Consider the following 27,123-nt stretch of genomic DNA (forward strand, 5'->3'; position numbering starts at 1 on the left):
CTAAAAGGCCTTTTTGCAAATTTTATGAATACTTGAATAACTTTTTTGGGCAAATGAAGGATTTGGCGAATTTAGAGTTTTATTTGCTTTCTAAAGTGTTTCACGCGAATTTGAAGCCCCTTTAAACTTCGCCTCAAAGCTCCCTTTTCACGTCTTAGGTCTTCAATTTTGCTTTATCGGCATGATTGGTTAGTTTTGCACGAATTTACGCTTTTGGGGTTTTTCGGCTCTTTGAAACCCTTTTCGTGCAACTCTTCTACATGGATTTCGGTAGCCGTTTGTGTTTTTCGGCCCGAAAGGGTATTTTGAAAGCATAAAGTGGTTTTCGGGCATACTGGATGAAATGCACGATTTTGAGAGCTTGAAGATCTCGTGATTTAGACTTGGTTTTATTTTCGGCCCTTGGAATTAAAACGCAAACTTAACTCTTCCTTTCTTATTTTCGAGCTATGGAAGTGTGTCGCGATTTTTACCTTTTTGGCCTGTGAACCATTTTCCCGATTTTCACTTGTTTCATTTTCGGCTTACAAGCCGAGTTTGCAAGTTTAACATCTTCGACCTCTAAGCCAGCTTTGTGAGCTTCGACTTTCACTTTTTCGGCCAAAAGGAACTGAATGTGCAATTTTGACGTCTATGCATGACTTAATTCTCTTCAATTTCGGCTCAAGAGGACTTTAGGCGCGATTTGGAAATGGTGGCCATGAAAGATGTTTTGAGAACTGAAGAAGATATCGGCCTATGGAGGAGATTTGAGAGCCTTGTCTCATTTCGGGGGGGTGAACTGAGCATCTTTAGGTTTTGATTCTAAATGCTTAAACACTGAGATTGCGATTAGTTTCAACGGGCATGCTTCCAAACTCCTCTATACAAGCAGGCAGAATGGGGGTCCCTGTCTAGAACGGGGATGGGTGTGCAATACGCACAAGCACAAGTACAACAATACCCTTATATCCATTGTGTTCTTATGTCATAGTGATATATTTTTCTACATTTGTTTGAGATTATAACGACAATAGTTGCAAGACTTTGTGCTTGTGGTTATTCCCATTTTAAGTAGTTCAAAGGTGCATCATATTTGCAAACTTTGTGCTGTTATATGCTATATATTATTCTGGTTTTAATCATTTTAGAAGGTAGATAGGATAGTGGGAATTAAAGACTTTGGGCTTTGTTTCTATTTTCTCGTCCCAGGGAAAGTGACGGAAGACTAAGTTTTCACAAAAACTTCACTTCCTTTTTGTATAAGCATTCTTGTTGTTATTAAAGTTCTTTAAACTGTTGTATTTGTTTTCTTAACTGCTATTTCTTTTCTAGGAAGAAAAAAGAATATCATCTTTTCTAAAAAAAAAAAAGAGAAAACGATGTTGTCCCGCCCAAATTAGATTAGTATTTATTTAGTAATAGTAGAAAAAAGGAGCCTTCCCTTAAATTAGGAGAGTTTTACACTCACACGCTGTGGTTGAAACCACAATTCTGCACATCTTCCCAAGTGTACAAAATTTTCAACCAACAAAATGGTCAAAAGGCATTGAAAGAAAAGTCGTGACTCCCTCAAACATGAGATATAAAAGGGAGGGAAGAGAACTTCATTTGGAAAAAAAAGGACAAAAAGGAAGAAAGAAAGGAGCAAAGGAATTAAGGAAGCATTAATGGGAAGAAGATAAGGAAGTGACTCTTTCAAAGGGGCACCATTGATGAAAGGTTGTGACCCTTTCGAAGGGTGGTAATTGTGAAAGGTTGTGACCTTTAGAAGAGGTGTGACTCTCCCTCACATTGGAGGGTTTAAAGTGGAGAAGTTTTCATTTGAGAAGGAAGAATCCATGGAATAGAACAAAATATCTGAAGCATTAAAAGCAGACCTAAATCAGAATTATAAGAAAATCTGGAAGAATGATATGAACATTTATCAAAGAGATCAAAACACAAATACAAATCTGCAAACAATAATAAAGCAGGCATTGAAGGAAAAGAAGAGGAAAAATTAAATCATAACTAGAAAATCAGACTTGATGGAATAGAAAGGATTCTCATTCACACACACACACACACACACATATACATATACATACATATATATATACTAGACCTAATATAAACAAAATAGAATGATATAAACACCAGACATGTGCATTTAAAGAGGGAAACAACGTCGAATTGAATCTGTCCAAATTACCACGGCAGACTGAAAATACATAACCTGCAATAATTCTACAAGATTTAGTGTCCTCCCAAAAGGGGGCATTACATGAATTCTCTTCAACTTCACTCAGCAATTGTTGAGGAATATCAAGCTCCTTGTCATCCTCTCTATCCTTATCCTCACCCTCGTTCTTTTCAGCCACTTTTTCATTCTCTTTATCACCGGCTTTTCCCTGCTCTTCTTGTTCGGCATTTTCCTTGCTATGTCCTATATCAAATCGGATTTCCCCTTCTTCAATCTGATTCTCCGACTCATCCAAATTAATGATCTGCACCTCCTGTTCCTGCGTGATAGGCTCTTCTTGGTACGCTATTTCGAGGACAACTAAATCTGCTTGTAGCAGAGGGGTAGGTTGGTGTTCTACTTTAGTCACGTCCTCTGTTGTATTGATATCTTTTGGTGAAGTGGCAGCAAATGGCCTCCTTACTATTAATTTCTTTCGAGCATGAGCTTCAGGTGACTGGCTTTTTCTTTTTTGGACCTTTTTGATGCCCTTGACCCCTTACTAGCCTTTGCCTTTTTCCTTTTCTTGTCAGGCTTCTTTCCTCCTTCCTCTTCTGCAACACTTGACGCTTTGTCCTCTCCTGATGAGTGGGACTCAAGGTTTCCCATCAAGTGGTTGGTGAACTATATTCCATCACGGATTAGCTCTTGAATACGTTCATGTAGCCAAGCATCCGTATGTCTCTTGGGACCTTCCATTATGATTTCCAAGTTGATGATCAGGTTCTGAGACCAATTGATTAGAGCAGGGGGGTGATCTTTTATGGTTTCATAGGCCTGATGCTGCAAGCAGTCGCCATAGTCAACTAGCTAATTTGGGACTCCGGTATACTCAAAGCCTAGGGTACTCCCTCCTACGGACCTCGAAATCATTTGCGCAACTAGCCCACTAGTCCTCTTTGTTCATTTTATGCTTATGGTGGCAACCATAAGCATTACACCACAATAGCGTAGGATCAAAGTTCTTTCTAAAGGAATGCTCTTGTAAGCAATATGATGCCAACTCTTCAATTGACTCCTTAGCCTGTGCAGGAGTTTTGAAGTACATGTCATTGTTCCCTATTGCCATCGGGAAGGTGACTCCTGCCATTTTCTTGTCTCTAAGGACCTGCCCAACTAAATGTGCCTACGTTGCGACCTCTAGGAGCACCATCTTATCAGTAGGATACTTGGAGAGTCAGTAGGGAGTGTCTTCGAAGCCTGAAATTCTCAAATAAGAGAATCAAGGAAATTGAATAAACCACGTCACATACTTCCATATCAGCACAATTGCTTGCTTAGACAACCTTTGTTGCAATCCTTCTTGCATTTTTAATACAATTGCTTCCTCATCCATGGGGATATCAAAAGCTTCTCCAATGGCCTCGAGAGTGAAATCTGCCATCATTGTCCCATTCACCAACACCACTTTGTTATCAGGCCTATAGTGTTTCAAGCTTTCTACCACAAGCTCATAATTCTAGATTGCCTGCGGGATTGCAGCGGCCTAGGCAATACCACTCTCCACCATCTTCTTTTCTCTCCAATGGACGTTTGCGACATATACTTTGTCTCTAAATTGTGGGATATCTATATGCCCAAAGTTTGTGTCACCCACATTCTCCCACTGGCTCTAAACTTTAGATTCTCGCAGCAACCCCTAGTATTCATACTTATTTTCTCCAACTTGCGGGGGTTTTCCATCTTAGAAGTTTGGGATGTTCCTGATGCTTCAGGTGCCTTAGAGGACTCAACCACCTTGGGAGGCATCTACCCTACACACCAGGACGCAAATTACGAGGTGATTTCAAGAGCGTAAACGAGGTTAACAGTGCCCAGCAACAGCGTTAGCAATAAAATCATCAGCATAATGAGAAATTTGAAAAAAATTATAGCTTGTTGCTCCAGTTTTCAGATTTGTTGCATGGCTAGGAGTCGTGGTTTTCGCATGGTTTCAAGTTTAAATTTTGTTGGCCTTGTGTTATTTGCAATTTTGGACTAGTTTGTCAAGGCTTGGGAAAGTTTTCAGTATTTGGTTGTATTTGAGCAATGTGTTGAAGTTTTCAATTCTGTTGCAAATCCTGGAAATTTAAAGCTTCAACGTTTAATTTAGTTTGAAAAATGTCTACACAACTAGGGTATGACTTTTGATGAAATTTTGAAGCGTGTGAACCACGTGTGTTTTGACCAGTTAACTCCAGGTTTAAGTGTGATAATTCAAAAAGAAACACACACTTGTCAAGATTTCAGCAATAGAAGCATACCTGAAAAGTGATTAAGATGTTTAGCTTGCTTCAAATACCTTAATTGGGGCGATATGAGAGGTGTTGGAAATGCTCCTCCGGAGGAAAACTTGAATATCTTGCTCTAGTTGGAGAAGGCGAAATAACAAAGTGCCCTAATGCCATGATTTCTATATTAAATGCCCCAACCTAAATGGACTCCATACATGGCATACATCATTCCTTTTTTGGTGTAATGCCCAGAATGTGCAAAGGCATTTTGGTTGGTTGAAATCACAGCCAACTCCTTTCCAGCGCCTTTCTAACATAAACTTCTAGGGTTACCCTTGTTTTATCCAAATATCCTTAGGTATTTTTTTCTTTGGTAATAGAAAGGCGTAAAACAAAGCTGGGTCGAAGGCGTTCGATGCTATGGCAGCCTCTTCAGTTTCTTTTCGGTTTAAAGTGCTTTAACCTAAATGCGAACTTAACCTAGTTCGCTCTTGCTCCCTTAAAAGAATGCATCAAGCCCCTATCGGGTTTTACTCGGCTAACGAAGGCAATTTGGAGGCGATTTTGAAAAGAAATCGCCCTATGATATGTTGGCTTTGTTCAGATGCTACCCTTGTTTTTAACAAAACGATGTTTTTAATTTCCAAAGCACTACGATGTTGTTTATCTTGCTAAAGCTTTAAGGAGGGAACATTTCAGTAAAAACTTCGGCGAATTTGGATGGAAATGTCCAAGAAGTCTTTATGATTTCACTTAATCCCTCTAAGGGAAAACTTCGGCGATTTGAAGGCGAAGTTTGCAAAAGGGGCTTTAAAACATTATAACTCAAAACAACTTCTCTTTAAGTCGTATTGGGGGGCCTTTTTGGTGATTTAGAAGGCAAAATGAAACGCTAAGCTTTGTAACACGCGAACTTTATTAAGTGCCTCCTCAGCCTAACTTAATTGCTTAGCCACTTAAGGGGAAAAATCGATGAATTAAAGTGCAAATGCAAAAAGCATTTTATGCTTTGAAGCCCATATCTTATCAAACTCCTTCCTTTTTTTATTTCACACTCATTTCAATTAAGGAAAAAGTTAGGCAATTTTGTACAAATGTGCAAAAAGGGTCGATTTGAAGGTGAAGTTTGCAAAAATTTACCAAATTCCCTTCCCCTTTTCAATTCACACTTATCCTAGAAATTTAAAGGAAAAAGTTTGGCAAAATCATCAAGACTTTGAAAAAAGAACAACTCTTCATGCCTAAGCCTTTCAAATTTTTAGAACAAAACAAAGTCCTCCTTCATTGGTGCTTGAAAAAAAATTTGTGAATGGAGATTTTTCACTTATTTTGCACATTAAAGCTCACCCTAAAGACTTACGTTTATTCCATCTAACGAGTTCAACATTCTTAGGGGACAATCAAAAGGCCTCTCATTTTGAAATGACATCTACCTTAGCTTATAAGTTTGAGGTCTAAGTTATCCGGACCTATGCAGAAGTTTCAAATTTGCATTGTTTTGCTCTGAAATGGTCCAAACTCACTTCAATGGACCTTTGGTTTCTTCACAAGCATTGGTCGCTTCCCTTCTCCTGGACCTTGCGAAATTTTGAAATCATAGCCTAAACATTGTTTCTCATGTCCTACGGCACCTTCGGGATCCTACTTTCTCTCTTTCTACTTCCTATTCTGCCAACCTAACAAAATCCTACTCAAAACCTCGACAAAACAAACAACGAAAAAGGGGGTCCCTGTCGACGACGGGGAGTGTATGCAAGGCACAACACATTTTTTTTTTGAGTTCCTACTCCTTGGATACTAGTCCATCCAAGTGACATCTTTAAATTCAAAACATTCATCCAAAATCCTCCTTTATGAAGGAGATTATGGCATTCTCTCGATCTTTCTAGGCCATGCAAAATCTTAGATTCACTCAATTGGACCTCCTTCTAGTGGTGTGCCTTAGCTAGCAACTCCACATCTTCATCGACATTTCTTAGTTTACTAGTTTGGTTTGCCTCATTTCTTTGCCAATCACCGCTCTATTTCTCCCTTCACAGATTCTTTGAGATACCTTGGTTTTTAATGAAATTCCTTAACGACTTGTTGACGTGTTTTTTATGACAGCATCTAACACAAAATAAAGTTGCCCAACGATCACTTTACTCTCTCTTGATCAAAGTCTAATTGTATGCTAAGATTGCGATAAGTTCAAACAATTGACTCCAAGGTTCCGATTATGCAATGGACGTGACTAAGTTGGCTTGATGTGATATGTCGGTAATCCAAGGGGACTTATGTTTGAATCATTCTTTCACTTCTTTGTTGTGGCTAGAACTTCATCATCAGATATAGAAATTCTATGATGCTTCTGCTTCAAACAAATTGAACTAGAATAAACTGAAATTAAAGGGGAAAGGGTTAGAAGGATCTAAATCTATTCCTAAGGGCAGTGATATCAATAGATGGTGCTCTAGTGGATGAATTACAAATAGACCAAATTCTGCTTTGCCAAGATTAACTACAACTCCGCAAGAACCGGTGCTCTAGTGGAGGATTTTTCCACCAACCCGTTCTAGCGCCCATCTCTATGCTAGAACGCCAAAATCACCTTGTGCTGGAAAATTTACCATGGAGGAATGGCCTCATTTTGGCGCCCATTTATCTTTGCCATAATTCTTGCTTGGTTTTTCATCCAGACTTAGCCATTTTTTGCTCACTTCTAGATCAGGATGCCATATTTGGGATTGAAGTGAATTTTCATTAGACTTAGAGGATTTTCAATGCTTTCCACTTCTAGAATGGGAATCCATACTTAGCCATTTTTTGATCAATTAGCATTCTTTTTCAAAATTTCCGGATTTAGAAATATTTAGGAATGCTCAGTCTTCAGTGCTAGGAGCCCTGCTTGTTGTTGGACCTGCCAAGAATAGACTTACTATAAATAGTAATTGCTTCAAAATGTTGGGATTAGGGCGAAACAGGATGAGACGACACTTACTAAAAATAGAAATTGCTAAAAATAGTAAGTTTGATTTTTGGCAAAATTAGACCAATCTAGGAGGCAATGAAATCCCTAAAAAATAGGAAATTTCTAAAATAAAAAGTTGCTCAAAATTCGCTCAAATTTCACTAGTGGATTCTATGGAGGGCTTTGTTCCAATGCAACGTTCAGTTTTTCCAAAACCCTAGAGGAAAGGCCTCAAATCCAAGTTTGAAGAGCAAAACCCTAAAAAATATAAAACAGGTCCCAAACTTGGCCAAATTTATTCAAACGACTTGTGGACTTGATCAAATTGACCCCAAAACACTCACAAGACGAGGAGTCTGAAGAGACTATAGCGAAAAGACCCAAAGAACCAAAACCAAAAGTCCAAGAGGACCTAAAAAGTAGGGGATCCCCATTTGGAATGGGGTGATGTGTGATTAGGTAACAACACGACCCCAACCTTATTTAATTCAGCAAACTATCTTGGATTTCTATTAGGTCACTTATATTAACAATCTGGGCTTTCCCACTAGTACAACTTTCAACAGTTGAGCTCAATTCTCTCACCCTGCGTTTCCATGTGTATACCACCACCAATCACTAATTAAATCTAGTAAAACAAGGCACTCTCCCATTGGCTTGGTTTGGCTCGCCATATCAACAAACCCTACATACTCAAGCAATTTTGTCAAGGTATCAAATTTCTTAATGGAATCTGCAAGCACATAAAATGATGCCATACCCTCAAACTAAAAATAAATCAGAAACTATATTCATACAAATTTTGCTTGGGCGATTCTCTTCTGAGAGGCTGACCCAAGGGCAAAGGCGATCATAAATAAAGTAAGCAGGGATTACCTATTGAAGGCCAACCAAGATAAAGAGAAAAAAATAATAATAAATAAAATCAACAAATAACAAGGGCCGACCAGGAGTATTTATTAATGATTAAATCTTACCTTTAACAAAGGAAAGGGCAACAGGCATGTTGAAAAGGCACCAGGTATTAATGAAAAGGCAACGGTTGTGTAAGGAAGAGGTATCTCTTCAAAGTAAGAGATGTAACCTTTCTCCAAAAGAAAGATATAAAAAGGGAGTGGAAGCCCCACTTGAAGGCATGAAGGGAACAGAACAAAATAAATAATCAATCAGATAAGAATTATGAAATCTGAGTTTGAATTCAAGAAAGGCATCCATTTATATTTAACAAAGTGATTGGTATGCAATAAGGTTGAAACTTGAATCTATTATTTGTTATGAAATCTTTTATGAATCCTTAATTTATTTATTTAATTACTTTACCAATCCATCAAGAAACATTAGTAATTATTCATTTACTTTTCGTAGAAGCAATCAAATCTGGAATAGTGAGGAAACATGGTAGAGGGGGTGCAGCAGTGCCAGTTCCCTCAATTAAGTAGATCACCCCAAGTTGGTTAGCTTGTGGGGAAAGGGGTTGAATTGAATTGGTTGGTCCTTCTGCACTCTTGGGCTTCGTTGCGAGAAACCAGTATCTAGACATCCTTCAAATAAGTAGCCAAGTTGGTTAGCTTGTGGGCCACGGGATCAAATCAACTTGGTTGGTCGTTCTGCGCTCTTGGCCTTAGTTGTGAGGAACAGTTTCTGAGCATCCTACCATGCCTTCACATTAAATTCCTAATATGGTTGGCTGTTGGAAATATGCTGAGAATCAGATTCAATGCATTTCAGATACTTTTTTTTTCAATAGGGATTATTTGTATATGATCATTGATCCTTGATATTAATTGATTATAATTCTCTCTAAATTGAATTGCGGTTATGTAATAAAATACTATTTGTCAAAAAATTGTATTGTTGGAATTGTTATTTTGGGAAACATCAGGTATATCCGCAAAAGGGGACATTAGAAAAAATCTAAGAAATCATGATGTAGACATTAATCTATATTGATCTATAATCATGAGGCTAATTCAAGATCACTCTAGACCCTTGATCCTTGATGGAAGCCCTGACAGGACAACATTAGTCCAAAACATTGTCTAGATGATTATTCAAACATAGCTATTAGGCCTTCATTGACATAAACATCATTAAGACATGTATTACTATCAAGAGGAACTACAATTTTTATCAAAAATAATTAATATTATTCACGCCATTCAGTCATCAAGTCCTTACAATTTTATTCAGACAATGGCCTTTTTAGAAATTAGGAAAAACAAGGTATAACACTAGATCACCTCATTAATATTGAGGAAATTCTGCTGAAAAAGGTTCTTCCATGAAATTCAAGACAAAGAGCAGAGCCAAGAAATTTGATTAATAATGTGTTTTAAAAGTTTGAACTTCTGCGAGAACATATCATTCTTCCAAAGCCTAACAAGTATCCCACTTTATTCTTGCTTGTCTTTGGTATAGTAAAAGAAGAATATAAATAAATAATGACAATTAGCATGTCCCTAATATGGAAGACCGAAGACACATTAAAAGGTTGTTGGAAAAGAATTATGATGATACAAAAGCCCTCTCATGTTGTCTCTATTGTAATCTAGTAGTGTTTTTTAGTGCACTCTAAACTAAAGAGTAAAGAGTAATATTTTATGTTTCCCCCTGTTTATGTAACCTCAAGTGAGTGCCCTAGCATCAGCTTTTAAGGCGTGCCATCAGGCAGGTCCATTTCCTTGAACCACATAGGTAGGTTTTCAATGAAATTATGTTTTTAATCAAAGTAAAATGCTCGTGAATAGAAACTTACTGCCAGGCGAGTACAGTCAATAAGAGCCGTTAGATTTATATCAATAACGCGCCTCCATTGACCACTTCCATCAGTGCTTTTATCTTTGAAAAAAGGTATCGTATTAGCTACACCAGCACTATTAATGCAAATGTCAAGCCTTCCAAAAGCCTCCAAATGCTTTGAAAAAGCAGATGCAAGGTCCCCTGTCATTACAAAATCACAGTTAACTGTACGTACTGATAAACAAAAATGACACTCTGTCTTAAAAAGTAAACACTTCATCCATTTGAAATCAGACCACGTGATAAACAAACCATACCAAAATTACATAACACAGAAACCTTCAGTAGGGCATAGAGACTTAGCATCTGTTATTATGATATATCTATATTGGCAACATGGAAATAAAATAGAACATAAACTTGGAAACAAGCTACCAATTTTCATGTACAGATTGAAAAAAAATATATCATTAAAAAAATTAAAATACCAGCCTCAGTTCTTTAAGCATAAGAAGACAGAATGTATTTGGTTAACTCGATAATACATGTTAGAAAACTAAAACCTAAACTAATTGTCAATTACAAAGAAATTCAGAATACCCTGGTTTGCAGCAAAAGCTAGAAGCAAAAAGAGTTGATTGGAAAATTTATACCTCGATTAGTAACATCGCATTTAACAAATATTGCTGTAGGCCTTTTAAACTCTTTATAGAGTTTTGCATGCTCTTCTTCCAGAATACCAACTAAGTTTCCAGAACTTTCTGAATAATCAAGAACTGTTACACGCACTCCTTTCTGTGCAAGAGCAAGACAAAGGGCTCTACCTGCACATGAAGAAATAATTTTTCAATCTCTCCTTGCAATATGAATCTCAAGACATGTAATCATTTGACAAGTCTGTCATAACAAAAAAGGTAGAAAAATTGTTGAGAAAAGAGAATGTCAAGAAAGAGGCCATAGAGGCCAAGAATAACGATTAAGAGAATGTGATTAGAAGATAGAGTGGTAAGCAAAAATCAAATTGTAAATCAACTTCTACCTACATCCTGTAGGTGCTGCTTCTTCATAATAACGTGAAATCTTTTGTAAATACAAAAGATTTGAAATTTATATCTTAATTTGGACATATTTCTGCCCTTTAAAAAACCATATTTAAGGATAGTTGCTATTAATTAAAGCACATATTTTTAGAATTAAGGAGAGTTTTATTCACATCCCTTCACTTGAGAGCATAGTAGCATTCCATTTACACAGCATTGACACAATGTGGCAAAAGCGTAAACAGTATTCAATTACTCAGGTTTAATATGGAAAAAACAAGGAAAAATCTTGGGAGCTTATAAAATGAAGTACTAGTTGTAGAAAATTGAGAACACTATTTTTGCTATTTCATGTCAAATATAGTGCACAGATGAAATTAAGACATAATCCACTATAAAAATGTTCATCATAAAAAAAATTGCACAGTATTAAATAAACTATTTATTCACCTAAAGAGAGGTCATCTAAAAATAAATGGCTGGCCATAAATAGGAGGACATTCTATCATGGAATAGGGCCTACCATTTTAAGCAGAGACCTATGCTTTCTAACTAAATCCTTATTAGGAAATATTTTAAGAGAAAAGCCTCATTATGGTTTAAAATTTATCTCATACAAAAAATCTAGTCAAAGTACAACAGGCAAATTTTAAAATACCCCATGTTTAAAAAAAAAATGTTCAAACTACCTATACTTTGTATTCCCAACCTCTTAAGTGTAAAAATGAGCCAAAAAACCGATAGTTGTGTATAAAAGAATATCAGAATCACCTTTTGAAAAACTCAGGAAAATACAGAAAACAGCATGGCAAATGATTGGCAGCTCACAAATTAAACAAACTAGCTAGCAATAATATTTTTTAATGTTTGACAAATGTGAAAAAATATGATAATTGGATATGTTATAAAGATTTCATCTTAGCAAAACGAGACACTGTCAATACAAAAAAGAACTGAAATAGGACGGTATTATATTGGAACACATACAGTCATATCTATGTGTCTCACACCTCCTAAGTCCGGTTTGATAATAATATTACTACTTATATTTTGATAATTCAAGCAGAGATGCTAAAAACCCTAACAGAGATCCACGATCCAAGGAGAGATGCACCCAACCTAAGAAGTGCTGCATCTCTTGTAGTAGAATACCAGCAAACAACCAAACAAAATAAAAGGAATAGGACATGCATGTACATATATCCATGTAAGGGAGTAAAACGTGAGATTTTGGAATACATTATAGTTCTACTTTGTTAGTTTCTACATATAAAGATTCAATGAGAGATCTAGCATTATATCACACCATTTGTAGAAGTTTCTCTTAAAAACTCTCATTTATCCACATGAGCAGGTGCAGCTGGTTGGAACAGAATATGTTTCATGGAATTAACAGTGCATAGAAGTATGTGATATTACCTCTCGAGGGTTTCACTTAATAAACCAATGGCATAGCACTATGTTCATAGGGTACTAATAAACATCCCTAATTTTCATTTTACCCCTCAAATTTATGTTGTTGATACCCACTTTGCATACACTAGTATAATTAAAATAGCTCCCTATTTTCACAATTTATCCTATGTACCTTTTATCTGTTACATTTTATTTCCCCTTCTTATTTCTATCCCTAATTTTCACTTTACCCCTCAAATTTATGTTGTTGATACCAACTTTGCATACACTAGTATAATTAAAATAACTCCCTATTTTCACAATTTATCCTATGTACCTTTTATCTGTTACATTTTATTTCCCCTTCTTATTTCTACCCTAGCCAATTCTGAATGCCAGCCTGTACATTAAAGCCTCATCACATAAAACTTTTGTAAATATATCATGATGTAGAAAGCTGTTGTGCCTTGTACACACTCCCCGTCGTCGATAGGGACCTGTTGATGTGTTTACTAGGCACATGCAAACTCAGAATAAAATACCAAAGTATCTTACCCTCTCTTGAACAAAATCTTTTAGATGCTGAAGATTAGGCTTAAGGATCACCCAAAAAGACTCCAAGGTTCTTGTATGTAGGATCTCTACATGTGGATAAGCCTAGTTGGTCGTTGTAATTGCTGTTTCATCTAGGGGCATTTATGGTTCGAAAAGATTCAATAATTGATTAGCAGATGGTATGCAATGTGATTTCTTCCTAATACTACTAAAATGATTATCAAAAAGGGACAAAAGATGAGGGTTTAGAGGGAATTCTAAGCTACTCTAGCATGAATGAATGAAGAAACGATACAAGGGAAACTCAACTAGTTGCAGCATCGCCATACATGAACAACTCCACTAAAACTAGTGCAATCTTCTAGGGATGTTTGAAGATTTTCAAATCACTGCCAACCATAGACACCATCAATTGAATGCATATCAATGATCAAACAATAATCTTTCTTAAACACTTTTAAATGTTCCAATTGACCACGCAAGGCTTGCTTACAATCGGCAAGAAAGCTAGTGGTATGGATAACGAGCTTCACAGTATATCAAATGCAACATTCCATCATGATATTTAATGCTAAAACTATCACCAAAAGATTTAGCTTGAGAAGATAGAAGAACCATGCAATGAGCTTCAAGGATTGAGCAAAAACATCATTACTTCAATTTTCATTAATCCAATAGCCAAACAACAACAATTCTTCAAGTCTTTCTCTTGCCACTATTATTCTCTCTTCTATTCTATCAAAATCACTATTCACTATTCAATAATTTTATATCACTATCCTTCTTATTAACCCTGCAAATGAAAATGAGTGGAGCTTATATAGAGCTTCCAAATACAATGAAGGGTCGAGATCGAATGGAGATCAAGGGCCAAGATTTTACCACCTAAACCCTAATTAGGGTTTGAAATAAATAAAAACCCTATCTAGATAATTATCACCATGAATCAGCCAATAGAAAAAATAGCATGAGTTAGCACGAAAATCGAGGAAGCATCCTCCAATAGGAATGCAACACGCCACATGAGATCATAACAAACTATCTTCTAGAATTTGGTTCCCTTTCTCACGTTCCTTCCTGGCATATTCAATGAATCTAGTCACCATCTCTTCTATCTCCTTCATCAGCATCTCTAGCAGAGACTTGAGTTGTTCTTCCATGTGCATGACTTCGTCGAAAGCCTTGATGATGGCATCTTCCCATTCAGGTTCAAACTCTTGAATCTTGCTTGTCAAAATCACAAACTCGAGCATATCATTCATTTGCTCCTTGGTTACCATACCATCTTCGCCGTAGAAGATAATCTTTATTCTTTCTTGCAATTCTTTGGATTCTATGACTGTCCCTGGATCAATTTTTCTCCTCAAGACATCTTGCGCTACTCCTACTATCTTATCATGGATTCGATGCATTTCATCTTGAACTTGTCCACATCCATTTCCAATTTCTTCGAAGATAATCCTCTTTGTGCGACGCAAGCTACTCCATTGCAAAAGATTGGGCATTGTTCCTACTTTTCTTAACTTTTTCCCTGGATAAGATCTCTCTTGGTGTCTTCCTTATTACTTGAAGCATTGGGATGATAACATCTCTGGCATGAGTGAATGCTTCAGAAGCCTCTATGAGCACGAGTTCTTCCAAGGACTCCTATAACTGTATCAAGTGTTTGCATGATGCGTTTCCTGAACTTACTCACTCTAGTATATGAATCTTCTATCCATATATCCATCAATTGTGCTGAATTTCTCATTTTCTCCATATGGTCTACTAATTCTATAGGAAGCAAGGGAGGTGGTGTAGCTGTTGGACTTTGATGTTTCAAAGGCTGCTGAAATTGTTCAACGTAGTTCCTCCATGCATTTATCTCCTTTTCCAATTTTCTATTCTTCTCTATTTCAGCTCTCAACATATCATTGACGGCCTTTACTGAATCAGTCGCATCACCAATAGCTTGCTCAGATGTGAGTGGACCCAAGTCAATGGTCTCCATATCATACTCATCAGCTGTAATCTCGCATCCATACTTTTCAACTCTTGGAGTAGCTATCTATAACTTTCTTTATCCTGATTCATCTTGAATTACCTTTGACATCTTTGTAGCTTTCTTCTTCTCGATGACTTCTCGAGTTTGACTTAAAAGGCTTGCTATGTCATGTGTTTGTTCTTCTAGTTCTGTCACTATCACCTCTTGAGCTAGCCTTTCTTTTAGCCATTTTGGGATAGAAGATCTCCCTTCTTCAATTTGTTCTCCTTCGATCATTTGCTCATCTCTAGGTGGTGAACTAGCTTCATCATCATCCTCACCCCCATCTTCAATCTCTCGAATGAGACGAGTGAAATCTTCTTGCTCTTGAGATGCTTTCTCTTTGCCTTTTGTGTTGTGAATTGTAGATTCAGCTGATTCATTGGCTCCTTGACTCAATTCCTTTTCCATCCTTAGCTCTTCCGGTCGACAAGGGGGATGATCCCTACTTGATTTATGTTTCTTCTTTATAGGTTCCTTCTCACCATGATCTTCCTTCCTCTTTGATCCTTTTGAATGAGATGGTTGGGGTGCGCTACTACTTGCACTAGCTTCATCTTCTTTTGTTCTTTCTTCTAAGTGGAAAGTTGGTGTTATGTTTTGCTCCTTCAACTTTTGGTGTTGCACATCTACCCATATGCAAGCGTATTCCAAGACTGGTTTCATTAACTCCTTCAAATCTTCGAACTTTGAATCTGCCCATTTGAATTTGATCTCCTTATCTTCTTTAGCATAAGCTCCTTGGAGATATTTACCACCATCTTGAACTTGATCGGCTACACGGAATAATCTGCCTTCCCTGATGAAACTGAGGGGTAGTCTAGAATACATCTTCTACTTCACCTCTATATCATCTGGAATATTCACCCAATAGTCTTCTAGATGCCATCGATGTCTATTATTTCTCCCCAAAAGTTCTTTTACTTTGCCATATGGATCAAAGCGTTCTCTCATTGTGAATAACTTGAGTGAATGAAGTGCTAACTCTCGCTCAGCATCTTTAGCTGCATAAATAGATGGGCATGACTCAATGGAATCTCCGAGTGTGATGGGAAAAGGAACACCGGCTCCATGCTTATGTCTATATGTTTTGACATATGCCAATAACTGTCTGACCACCTTGAGTAACACCACTCTATTCGTTGGGTATCGTGGCAACATGTAGGGAGGGACGAGAGATCCCTGAATTCTGATGTAGGTGAATTTTGGGAACTGGATGAACCACGCACCATATTGCTCTACCAAAGCTTGCACCTCTGGAGAAAGTCTCTATTGTGATCCACCTCGAAATTGCCTCATGACATGCATAGTGAATGCATCATTCACCCTCTTGTAGTGTTGTTTCGGCGGATGTTTAAGCTGTGGATAGCAATCATACACCTTGATTTCTCCAGGTCTTCTTCCAACTACTCATGTATACATGAGTCCTGAATATTGAAAATTTCTCGCAATGGAGTATATGACGTAGGAACTCATATAGAATGTTTTGGTGCGCATTAATCTCCTTAATTGCTTATCAATACTATTGCTGATAACTCTTGCCCAATTGATCATCTTCTTGTCACGGGTGACAGTCTCAATGTAGTAAAACATCCATTCCTCAAAGTAGAAAGCCTCAGGTGCTCCAACCACTCGATGGAGTAAGGTGATGAAGTCCTTGTATTAATCATGGAAGTCTACCCTGTGCAATCTATCTAGCCATCTGCTTCTGCCTCCTCTACTTTTCTTCAACCAAAATTTGTTGATTATCTTTGCACAAGCCTCAAGGTCATCTTCGTAGGCCAATTTAGCTCCTTCTAAGGTTATGTAAGTCATTTCCTTGGACTCAGGTAGATGAAACGTCTCGCTGATTGCTGTCTCCGAGAGATATGTAAGCACCTTCCCATCCTTTGTGACAATTCTCCTTGATTCAGAGTCATAGTGTTGAGCACATTCCACGATGGGTTCGTAGCATTGCACCGCGGTAGGAAAGCCGGCTGCATTTATGAGTCCACTTTCAATCATCTTCTTGGCTCTTGTTGTAGGTTCGTTGATGAATGATGGGTGGCAAAACCTCTTGGTGTCGAACTTGCCAAGATGAGTGTCTCCAATTTTGCTCCAATTCGACGTGATCCTACTCTCAAACGCGCTCCCCTTCATATCTTCCTTGATGAGCGCTTGACGAGAGAGAGTCTTGTTCATTTTAGGAGCCGCCATCTTTTACCTATAGGAGATGTTCAAGTTAGATTATATGGCAGAAAGGTGGGTGAAATGAAAATTCAAATTGATCTTCCTTAATGAATATGATCTTAATGACTGAAAAAGATTGATTTTATAGCTAATGTAGATCTAATTTAATGAAATTCATTCATATTTTAACTATAATCAGACCTAAGATGACTCCTCTATCAAGCAAAATCCTATACTTTGTTGTGTGTATTGCACACCTGTCCCCGTCCTGGACAAGGACCCCCAGTTTGTGTTTGTTTGTCCCGGCGGAAGAGAGAGGACATTTGAAAGTCCAAGTCAAGTGCCGCTAAAGCCAAATTCGGCCTCTAGGGCCAAAATTGCAAACTCCAACCCCGAAAAATCGTGGTTTACAGAAAATAAACTTGAGGGACGAAATCGCGCAATTCCTCTAGAAAGCCCGAATTTAGTGAAAGGCGATTGTCGTGCATTTTGGCCAAGTAGGCCGAAAACTTCAAACTCACAAAAAGGCCGAAAATGATAAGGGATTCACATTCGCACTTTTTCCTACAATAGGCCAAAATTTGGAATTTGCAAAATGTTCGAAAATGCCGAAATTCCAAAAGTTCACAAATTGGTAAAGAGGGCCGAAATGTAAGGAGGGAATCTCGCAAAACCTTCAGTTTCCCTGAAATTCATAAACAAAAAAATTGTGAATGTCCCCTTGAAGCCGAAAACGAACTCCAAAGTTTTGAATTGCCCAAAATCACCATTGAGGCCGAAAAAGCTCATAAGGGAGGAAAGCTCACAAAATCGGCTTTCAGGCCAAAAAGTTGAAACTCCAAAAATCTCACGAAAGAGGCCTCTAGGCCGAAAACCAAGCCATTAAGGAAGATCGCGCAATTGAGCCAAAAATTGGGAGATTTAAGTCAGGTATACAAAGTTCGCGAAAACATCTAACAGGTCGAAATTCATCAAAGCTCACAAAATCATGAACTAAGCTGAAATGTTCTATGAAGGAAAAAAATTCGTGAAATCCACCAAACACTCAAAAAGGTAAAGAAACCAACTCACAAATTATCCTAGCATACCGATAAGGGTTAAAGGAGAAATTCACGCAAGGAGGAGGGAAGGGCCGAAGATAACAAAGCAAAACAAAAGTTCGTGTAATTCACCTCCAACAAGCCGAAAATTACGAACTCACAAAATTGTCTTCTCTAGAACCAAAACTTAGGAAAAAGAAATCGTGAGTCTTCTTTCAAATCCCCTCCATATACCCAAAAATCAAAACCTTACAAAATCAGCCTATTAACCTGAAAAGACAATCAAAGTTCAAATTCGCGCAAAAGAAGCTTATAACCCGAAAATCTTAAAGAAGCTTCAAATAGTTTAAATTGCGCCATTTCATCTAAAGCTCGAGTTTTGAAGGGCAAACAAAGGAACAAGGTAAACTTGCAAATCTCGCATAAACCGAAATTTGCCAAAAGCACTCCAAAAGAAGTAAATCACGTCAATTTCTTCCTTTAGGCCGAAATACAAAGTCCAACAACTTAGTTTGCAAACAAGCCCTATGGGCCGAAAATGAACAAATCTCACATTTTAATCATTTCACCCGAATTTCATCAAAGGCGATATAACTTAAGTGAGGGGTGAAGTCATCTCAAAATCGCGCAAGAGGAGATCATGAGCCGAGAAGGTGAATACAAAGGTTGGGTTTCTCAAAAACCTCATCTAGGCCGATAAGGCATTTTCGCGCCAATTGATTCTTAAAGTCAGAAACTCCAAAAGAGTGAGTCGTGCAATTTGCCCTCACAAGCCGAAAAACTCAAGGCAAAATCATTCAAATCAAAAATTTCCTTCATAAAGCCCAATTTTGGCATACAACATAGGCATCTTAAAATTCTTGCATTTTGTCTTACAAAACGAGTTTTTGAAAGAATCTGTATTTTCGCATTAACCAAGGGTGAAAATCGTGCATTTGAGCTCAAATAGCCGAATTCCCTCAATAAAACGCAACGTCTCACAAGAGAGGCATTTACAAGATACATTTCACAAAGAGCTTCTCAAGCCCAAAGTCCACCGAGACGTAGCCCGACATCGCATAAAATTTAATGTTTGTCAAATTGATTGATTAAGGGTGAAATTGATTGTTCGCACGTTGAAGGCATCGTTGGAAAGAACCAAGAGAAAGCCTGACACGCAAATCAAGGAAGGATCGCAAGCAAAGACGAGAAGCAAAGAAGAGGAAATGCAGGATCGCACCACAAAGCGCCAAAACGAAGCATGGAGATGCGCGCCACCACCTGAACCACGGAGTTGAAGTCCACCACCGATACCAAAAGACAAAGAACACAGAATGTTACCAAGTCTATACATTCTTGAGAAATGCACTGCTGGATTTAATTCCAAAAATTCAATTTAAAAAACTGATTGTTTTAATGTAAAACTGCCTGTGGGCCCCACTCAAGATATTTTAAAACAGAGTGGACACAGGTCAGTTATGTCCAACTACCGGATAGACCCAAATTGAAGCCAAATAGTTGTAGGTAGTTGGAATGGTGGTAGGATAGATAACTGAAAATTGAGTGGGCATGGGTTAAAGCTGCCAGCTTCTGGAGGGTAGATTGCAACCCTTGGATGCAATCCATCCTGGCCACCGGTTCGACATGTAAAATCTATAAAAGGCAGGATGCCTCTCATTGTAAAGGGTTAGAATTTTGTAGTGGGATTTTAGAGTTAGAATAGGTTAGATTTTAGGAATAGCATGGAGATGCTGCAAAAATTGTTGTAATGGCAGTTGAAGCAAATATATGAACATTGAATATGGTGTTTATTGGCTTTGTTTTTATTCTGTTTGCATGGTTTCTTTCAGCTAGTTAATTTTAGAGTGCAAGGATTTTAATGGTGAAGTGTGGAGGGGTATTTGATCCATTTCTGGTTCATACCATTGGGGGTCTGCTGATTGTAGGTCATCGTGCATGGTTAGTTTAAACCCAAACTGTGCTTAGTTCAACTGCAGGTGTTCGTCTTAGGCTGCACCAGAATTGGGTGCCTAAATGCATGTCTCTGGTCTGAAAATCCTTCATCCCTTGAAGTTTGCACAGTTCTTGTCTAGTTGTGAGTGTATCTCTAGCAAAAACAAGAATTTGTTTATCGAAATTTGTCTACCCACTACATCAACTGTTATCATCATTGTCCTTAGGTTTCCTAAACCCTTCTCTTTGCTTTTATTTCACAATTTGAGAATCACAGCAGACTAACTTGTTGCAAAACGTAAGTCCCCTTGTGCTCCCAACAAAACACATCGACCGTTGAGTTATCCCGCAGTCAAGAACTGACATTTGGAACCTTGAGGTTGTCCCCTTTGATCAGCCAAAAACAGCATTAGGGCTTCCTTGTACAAGAGAGGATAGGATACTCAGCGAGATCATTCTATTTTGCGTTGGCCAAATAGAGTTGCAGCAATGCAACTTTAGACACGTCAACATACTTCACCTCAAATTTTACTGATTTCACCTTTCTTGAAGACTAAATGATGATAAAAAATCTGCAAGAGCTGGGTAAAGATGAATAAATTCGCCCTTCAAAGGATATACTTGCTAATCTTTTGTGTGAATTCGCCTTAATGAAGACATTGCTGCTGATCCTTTTGGAGTAAATTCGCCTTCTTGCTGGTAAATTTGCTAATCCACTTATGAAATTCACTGACTACTGATGAAATCCGCTATCTGCTGATGAAATTCGCTCAAGTTTGTTTGATTTGATGTTGAAATGATTGTTTCAATCCTTCCTTTATAGGCGATCTAGGTGAATGGTTGTGTCTTTTACCCGAAGGCCAACTTGTTATGTAATAAAATTTAAATGAAAACTTTTCCTAAGCCGACTCATCTCTAGATCAAATTCGAATTTGCTTTGGGCGCCCAAATCATGCATTAATTGATTTTGAAAACATGAACTTCGCTCCATTCTTTCAACTCCCGAAGTTGTCAACTTCGCTCCAATCACTCAACTCATGAAGTAGCATTTCACTCCAATCCCTCAATGCATGAAGTATAACTTCGCTCTCCTTGTTCAATTCATGAAGTATGAATTTCGCTCTTCTCATTCAATACATGAAGTATGAACTTCGCTCCTGATTGCTTGAACCCGAAGTTCACTCCAATCTCCTTGAAGCTGAAGTTGTAAAATCGCTCTCCTTGGTGAGATCATGAAATTCGCTCTCCTTGGTGAGAACATGAAGTTCACTCTATTCCCTCAACTACCGAAGTTGTCTACTTCGCTCACCTCTTTCAACTTCTGAAGTAAGAACTTTGCTCACCTCCTTCAACTACCGAAGTAAGAACTTCGCTCACCTCCTTCAACTCCCGAAGTAAGAACTTCGCTCACCTCCTTCAACTATCGAAGTAAGTTTGTTTCATCAGCTTATATCCAACTTCACTCTTAAGATCGCTTCATTTTGCTAAAACATGAATTTCATCCAAAGTGCTCAAACATGAAGTTGTCAATTTCGCTTCAATATGCAAACTCGTGAAGAAACTTCGCTCCAAAGTGGTGATTCATGAAGTAAAGACTTCGCTCCACAGTGGTGAAACTTGAAGTAAAGACTTCGCTCCAAAGTGGTGAAACATGAGGTAAAGACTTCGCTCATCTTGGTTAAGTCATGAAGTAGAGGATTTTGCTCCAAAATGATAATTCATGAAGTAGAGACTTCGCTCTAATATGCTCAAACATGAACTTTGCTTTGCCTCTTTAACTCATGAAGTTGTGATTTCGTTCCTCTTTGCTTCATTTCTTCATTGCATCTTATCTGAAGGTCTGGAGATGTAATTTGTTCCACTCTCTATTTATGAATTTCACCCTTAAGGTTCAACTTATGAAGATCAACTTTGCTTCAAGAGGTGGAAACATGAAGGTCGCTCCAAAACTCTTGAACATGAAGTTCGCTTGAGATAACCAACTCATGAAGCTCGCCTTTGATTGTTTCAACATGAAGTGACTGCTTTCAAATCCCCCTCATTCTTCCATTTCTAGAACTTCGTTTCAAATCTTCCAAGCATGAAATTCACTCCGATCTGCTCACACCTGAAGTTAGCTCTAAATATTTCTAGTATGAAATTCGCTTCAAGCTATGAAGTCATGAAGTTATGAAGTTTGAAACCTAAGGCCGACTTAAGGGTGAGGCGGATTGTAAATGATTACTTCATTACGCTCTTAAATACTCGAACTTACTTTTTCACCAATTTTCAAACCAAAGACTCGAAGAAAATTTACTCAACATGAAAGGAGCGACTTTAATGAACTCCTAAGCTTGACTTTTGATCGCCTGGCATGAAATGCAAACCCTATAAACTTACTCAACTCATCTTGAAAACAGAGAGAGAGGCAAGACTAAACAATTGAAACTAAAAAAAAGAAAAAAAAAGAGGGGTCCCCATTTTGATGGGGCGATGTGTGATGTGATCACAACAGGACCCCCCTTGGTTGTTCGCCTCGTCGAGTCCCCGATTTTGTTAGGTTGGCGGAGTAGGAGACAAAGGAAGAGAGAGAATGACCCTAAGGTGCCGCAGGACATGAGAAATGGTGTTCGGGCTATGATTTCAAAATGTCGCAAGGTCCAGGACAAGGGAAGCAATCAATACTTGCGAAGAAACCAGAAGACCATTGAAGTAAGTTTGGACCATTTCAGGACAAAATAGTGCAGATTTGAAACTACTGGAATGTGTAAGTAAAGCAAAATCTCCTTTCACCAAAATTTCTAGACACCAACAAAGGAGGAGTATGTTTTGTTTCAAAAAATTGAAAGGCTTAGGCGGGAAGAGCCGTTCTTTTAAAAGTCTTGGCCAATTTACCGAACCTTCTCCTTCATTTGGCGAAAAGTAAACATCAAAACTTTAAAAAAGGTAAAGCGTTTCTTTTTGCACTTTTTGTTTTCATTCGCCGAATTTTCACCCTGAAATTCCTAGACATTAAGTTAAAAATGGAGAAGGTGATCAAAGTTCACATATTTCGCACTATTGCCTTAAGTCGCCGAACTTTACCCTTTATGTGGCTAGGTGTTGAAGTAAACACAGGAATAGACTCAAAAAAGTTCACATATTTTAAAACAAAGGATGCCTTCCTTTTTTCAAATCCCCTAATATCGCCGAACTTTTCCCTTGATTTAATTTGGCGTTAAATAACACAAGCTGGAAGTGCCTTTTTGTTTTTTTGGCGTTTCCACTTAATATTGTCGTGCTTTATGCCTAAAGTCGCGATATTATAAGGTTGTAGTGTTAAAAGTGAAATGCTCGCACATTTTAACGCCTACGCTTTTCATTTCCACCTCTAATCACCGAATTTTTTTCCTTTATCGGGCTAAGTGTGAAATGAAAACGTAGGGGATTCAATGAGTTATGAGCATAAAATGCATTTTACTTTAAACACAATTCGCCAAACTTTCCCCCTTTTTTGGTCTGTACGCTTTAAAATAAAGAGTCTTCCCCTTTTTTTCAATAAGTCGAAAGTAAGCCTGTAACCCTCTTTTGCCAAGATGATCAAGTAGGAATAACCTAAGCTTTGGAAGGGGATTCGAACCTAATGCATTCTATTTCCTCCAACCACCAAAGAAAATACCAAGTAAAAGCGTCGCGCAAAGATGAAATCAAAGAAGATCAAGTTGTTGGGCCTATGAGCAGAGTTTGGACTTTTGGCATGAAAATAAAAGAGACAAAGTCGATGAATAGGGCATTTTAAAATCATATCTTCCCAGCTCGATGTGCACAACGTGATTAAAGTTCTCGTATTTCCAGTAGTTCATTTTCTCTTTTGCCATCGCCCTTCCTCCAACACGATAAAACCCCGGAATGTTGGGGTGACAAAACCAAACGCGAGGAGAAGCATAGCATCCAAAGAGGTGTAACACATCGGAGGGTAGATCACTGAGTAAAGGGGCTCCATTTAGCGAGCAAAGAAAGGAAGAGTGCATTCCACCCAAAGTCATTCCAACCAAAGCTTCGCTTTTAGCAAAATATACCAACGTCCCTAGTATGCTTCTGAACTATGTTATTATGCCAATGAAGTTTCATTCAAGGCTTATAAAAAAATCTTATTGCTTAAACCCTAGGGTTAGCTGAACATGCCTATGGTTTACATATTTTAAAATTTTCATTCAAAAGAAAACCCCGAGTCAAATGAACACAGCCAAAACACATAATCACACTTTGAAAACCCAACCTAGGAAAATTTTGGAATTTGCAACCAAAATATAAAATCAAGAAACATCACTCAAACAGGCCCTCACATGCCAAAAATTCCCCCATCTTGCTAAGCAAATTTCAAACAACCCTAACATGCAAATGCACAAGGCCAACGAAAGTTCAAACTTAAAACTGTGCCAAAACCGACGTTCCTAACCATGCAACAAATCTGAAAACCGAAACAGCAAGCTATAATTTTTTCAAGTTTCTCAATTCACTATTATGATTCTCAATATGTTGATGATTTTATTGCTAATGTCATTGTTGGGAATCGCTAACCTCATTTACACTCTTGAAACCGCCTTGTAATTCGTGTCCTAGTGTGCAGGGTAGATGCCTCCCAAGGTGGCTAAATCCTCTAGGGCACCTGAACCACCAAGAACATCCCAAACTTCTAAGACCAAAAAACCCTGCAAGCTAGAGAAAATGAAGTATGAATACCAGGGGTTGCTACGAGAATCTAAGGTTCAGAGCCAATGGGAGAATGTGGGTGACACAGATTTTGGACACATTGACATTAAGCAATTCAAAGAAAAAGTATATGCCACAAACGCCCACTCAAGAGTGAAGAAGATGGTGGAGAGTGGGATTGCACAAGCTGTTGGGTTCCCGCAGGCCATCTAGAATTATGAGCTCGTGGTAAAAAGATCGAAACACTACAAGTGTAACAACAGGGTGGTGTTGGTGAATGGGACAATTGTAATGTCCCCTTCTCGATGATGTGCTTTCAGTGGTCCATTGGCCTATTCCTGAGACCCGTAGGATATGTGGAATGAAGAATTAGGGTTTCAAACGTTGGTGAGGTGAGAACTTACTATTTTTAGTAAGTTAGGGGTTGGTTGTTTGGATGATGTTGTCCTATTAAGCTTGCCATGCTCTGTCACTGGGTGCGAAGATCATGCTTTTCGGAGCAGTAATTCATGACTTACTATTTTTAGTAAGTGGCAGTATGAAGTATTTCTAATTTTGGCAGTGGACAGGGTCCTGATCCTACAGCAGTTCTTTGGTCTTCTTCACTCCGCTTCATCCTGGTTTTTGTTCATAATCAGTATGGGAGTCATAAGTAATTTAATTAAATATTATTTCCTTGTCAAAGGTTTAATATTTAAATATTTGCAGTTACTGATTAATTGTTGAGGATGACTTAGGGAAAAATAATTAATTGATATTCATGTGTTATTTCCCAAGTCAAAGGGCAAATTTGTTGGTGGCAATTTAGGAGGATTAAACATCTTTTGTTTAATGTTTAATATTGCAAAAAGACGCCACCATAAGGAAGTTTGAAATTGCCTAGGAAAGGTAAGTGGGCGCCATGTTGGTGGGAGACATAAGGCGAAATGAAAGTGAATTTGAATGGAGTCTGGGCGCCATTTGCATTTGCATTTGGGGAGGTGTGAAGTTATAAATATGAGCCTTGGGCTCTAATTTTGGGATCTTGAAAATTTGCATCGTTATGCGACCGGATTGGCGTCTGAACTTTGAAGCTTCGGAGTGCAACTCCCTAGTGTTTTCCAGTTTCATACTTGAGATATAGTACCTAGTTGCGTGCTGTAATCTATGATACTTTCATTGCATATTTCAGTGTTTTTGGAGTTTGGAGTGATTTCTGGAGTTGTCGGTTTCCCTACGGCTGAAGCACGTTTTTTATCACACCTCTTTGCCTGAGTGACTGATCGTTCTGGGTACTGGTTCAATCATCCTTCTTGTTGTTGGCGATTCATATTGTAAGTTTGTGGCACTTTTCACTGAGTGTTGAATTTAATAATGCAAATCGAAAATATCTAGCTAGGAGTGGGTTTTAGAGGCATTGGGATGCGTGCAAAGTAATTTGGGGTGTTTTGGTAGCTTCCTTTTGGTTTGTCTTAGTTGTTGCTGGTCTAGTGTAAGTTTTGGAGTGACTTGGGGTGAATTGAGTGAGATTTGAGAGAGATATGAGTAATTTAGTGGGTTTATGGGTTGTTGGTTATGCATTTCCAGCCTGTTGTTTTTGATGCTGAAAGAGTTTCATGATCATTATCTCTTATGTTCAGCATCATTCTCCTACTCTCACTTCCCTTTTTATTGTAAGGTTAAGTAGTAGTACTACTAACCCATTCTGGATTGTAATCTCTTATCCCGCTGAAAGGTGGAAGAGGTTGGCTTGCCGCCTACATCTAATAAATTGTAATTCAGTCCTCCCGCAGCATAAGTGATCGAGTGATGTTGGTTGTAATGGTCCTCCTGCTGCATAAGCGGTTGAGTTGAGTAATTTGTAATTCAGTCCTCCCGCTGAAATATTGTGATAGAGTGATTTGTGTCTGCAGTATTGTTCTCTTGGCTGGTTCACCGCCAAGTTCCTTGTTTTCCCGCTGGATAAGCGAAAGGGGCTAGCTTGCCGCCCAATATTGTATTTGCCTTATCATTTCCAGCAGATTTGTGAGCTAACGAACCCCTTATTACCATATGCTCTCACCTTCCCACATTGGGCACTTGGTGATCAGAAAGTGGAAGGGTTGCATTTTCAGCAAGCTTTGAGATTATGTTTTCTAACCTTAATGGGTTATGTGTTGGTTGGTAATTCTTATTGCACTTAAACACAAAAAAATATATCCGGGATATTACAAC

At 38.1% G+C, this 27,123-nt stretch overlaps 1 protein-coding gene across 2 annotated transcripts in view; it reads right to left on the reverse strand.

The window, feature by feature from the left end:
- LOC131034248 (uncharacterized) overlaps positions 1 to 27,123 on the reverse strand; it is a 310,534-nt gene that overhangs the window by 262,296 nt on the left and 21,115 nt on the right. For both annotated transcript variants that reach the window (XM_057965668.2, XM_059218164.1), the window contains 2 exons: positions 10,759 to 10,929; positions 10,122 to 10,306 (listed from right to left, as the gene is read on the reverse strand). In XM_057965668.2, the coding sequence (XP_057821651.1) occupies positions 10,122 to 10,306; positions 10,759 to 10,929 (356 nt within the window). The remainder of the gene's footprint in view (positions 1 to 10,121; positions 10,307 to 10,758; positions 10,930 to 27,123) is intronic.

The sequence above is a fragment of the Cryptomeria japonica genome, chromosome 3 (assembly GCF_030272615.1).
Source record: "Cryptomeria japonica chromosome 3, Sugi_1.0, whole genome shotgun sequence".
Classification (NCBI taxonomy): domain Eukaryota; kingdom Viridiplantae; phylum Streptophyta; class Pinopsida; order Cupressales; family Cupressaceae; genus Cryptomeria; species Cryptomeria japonica.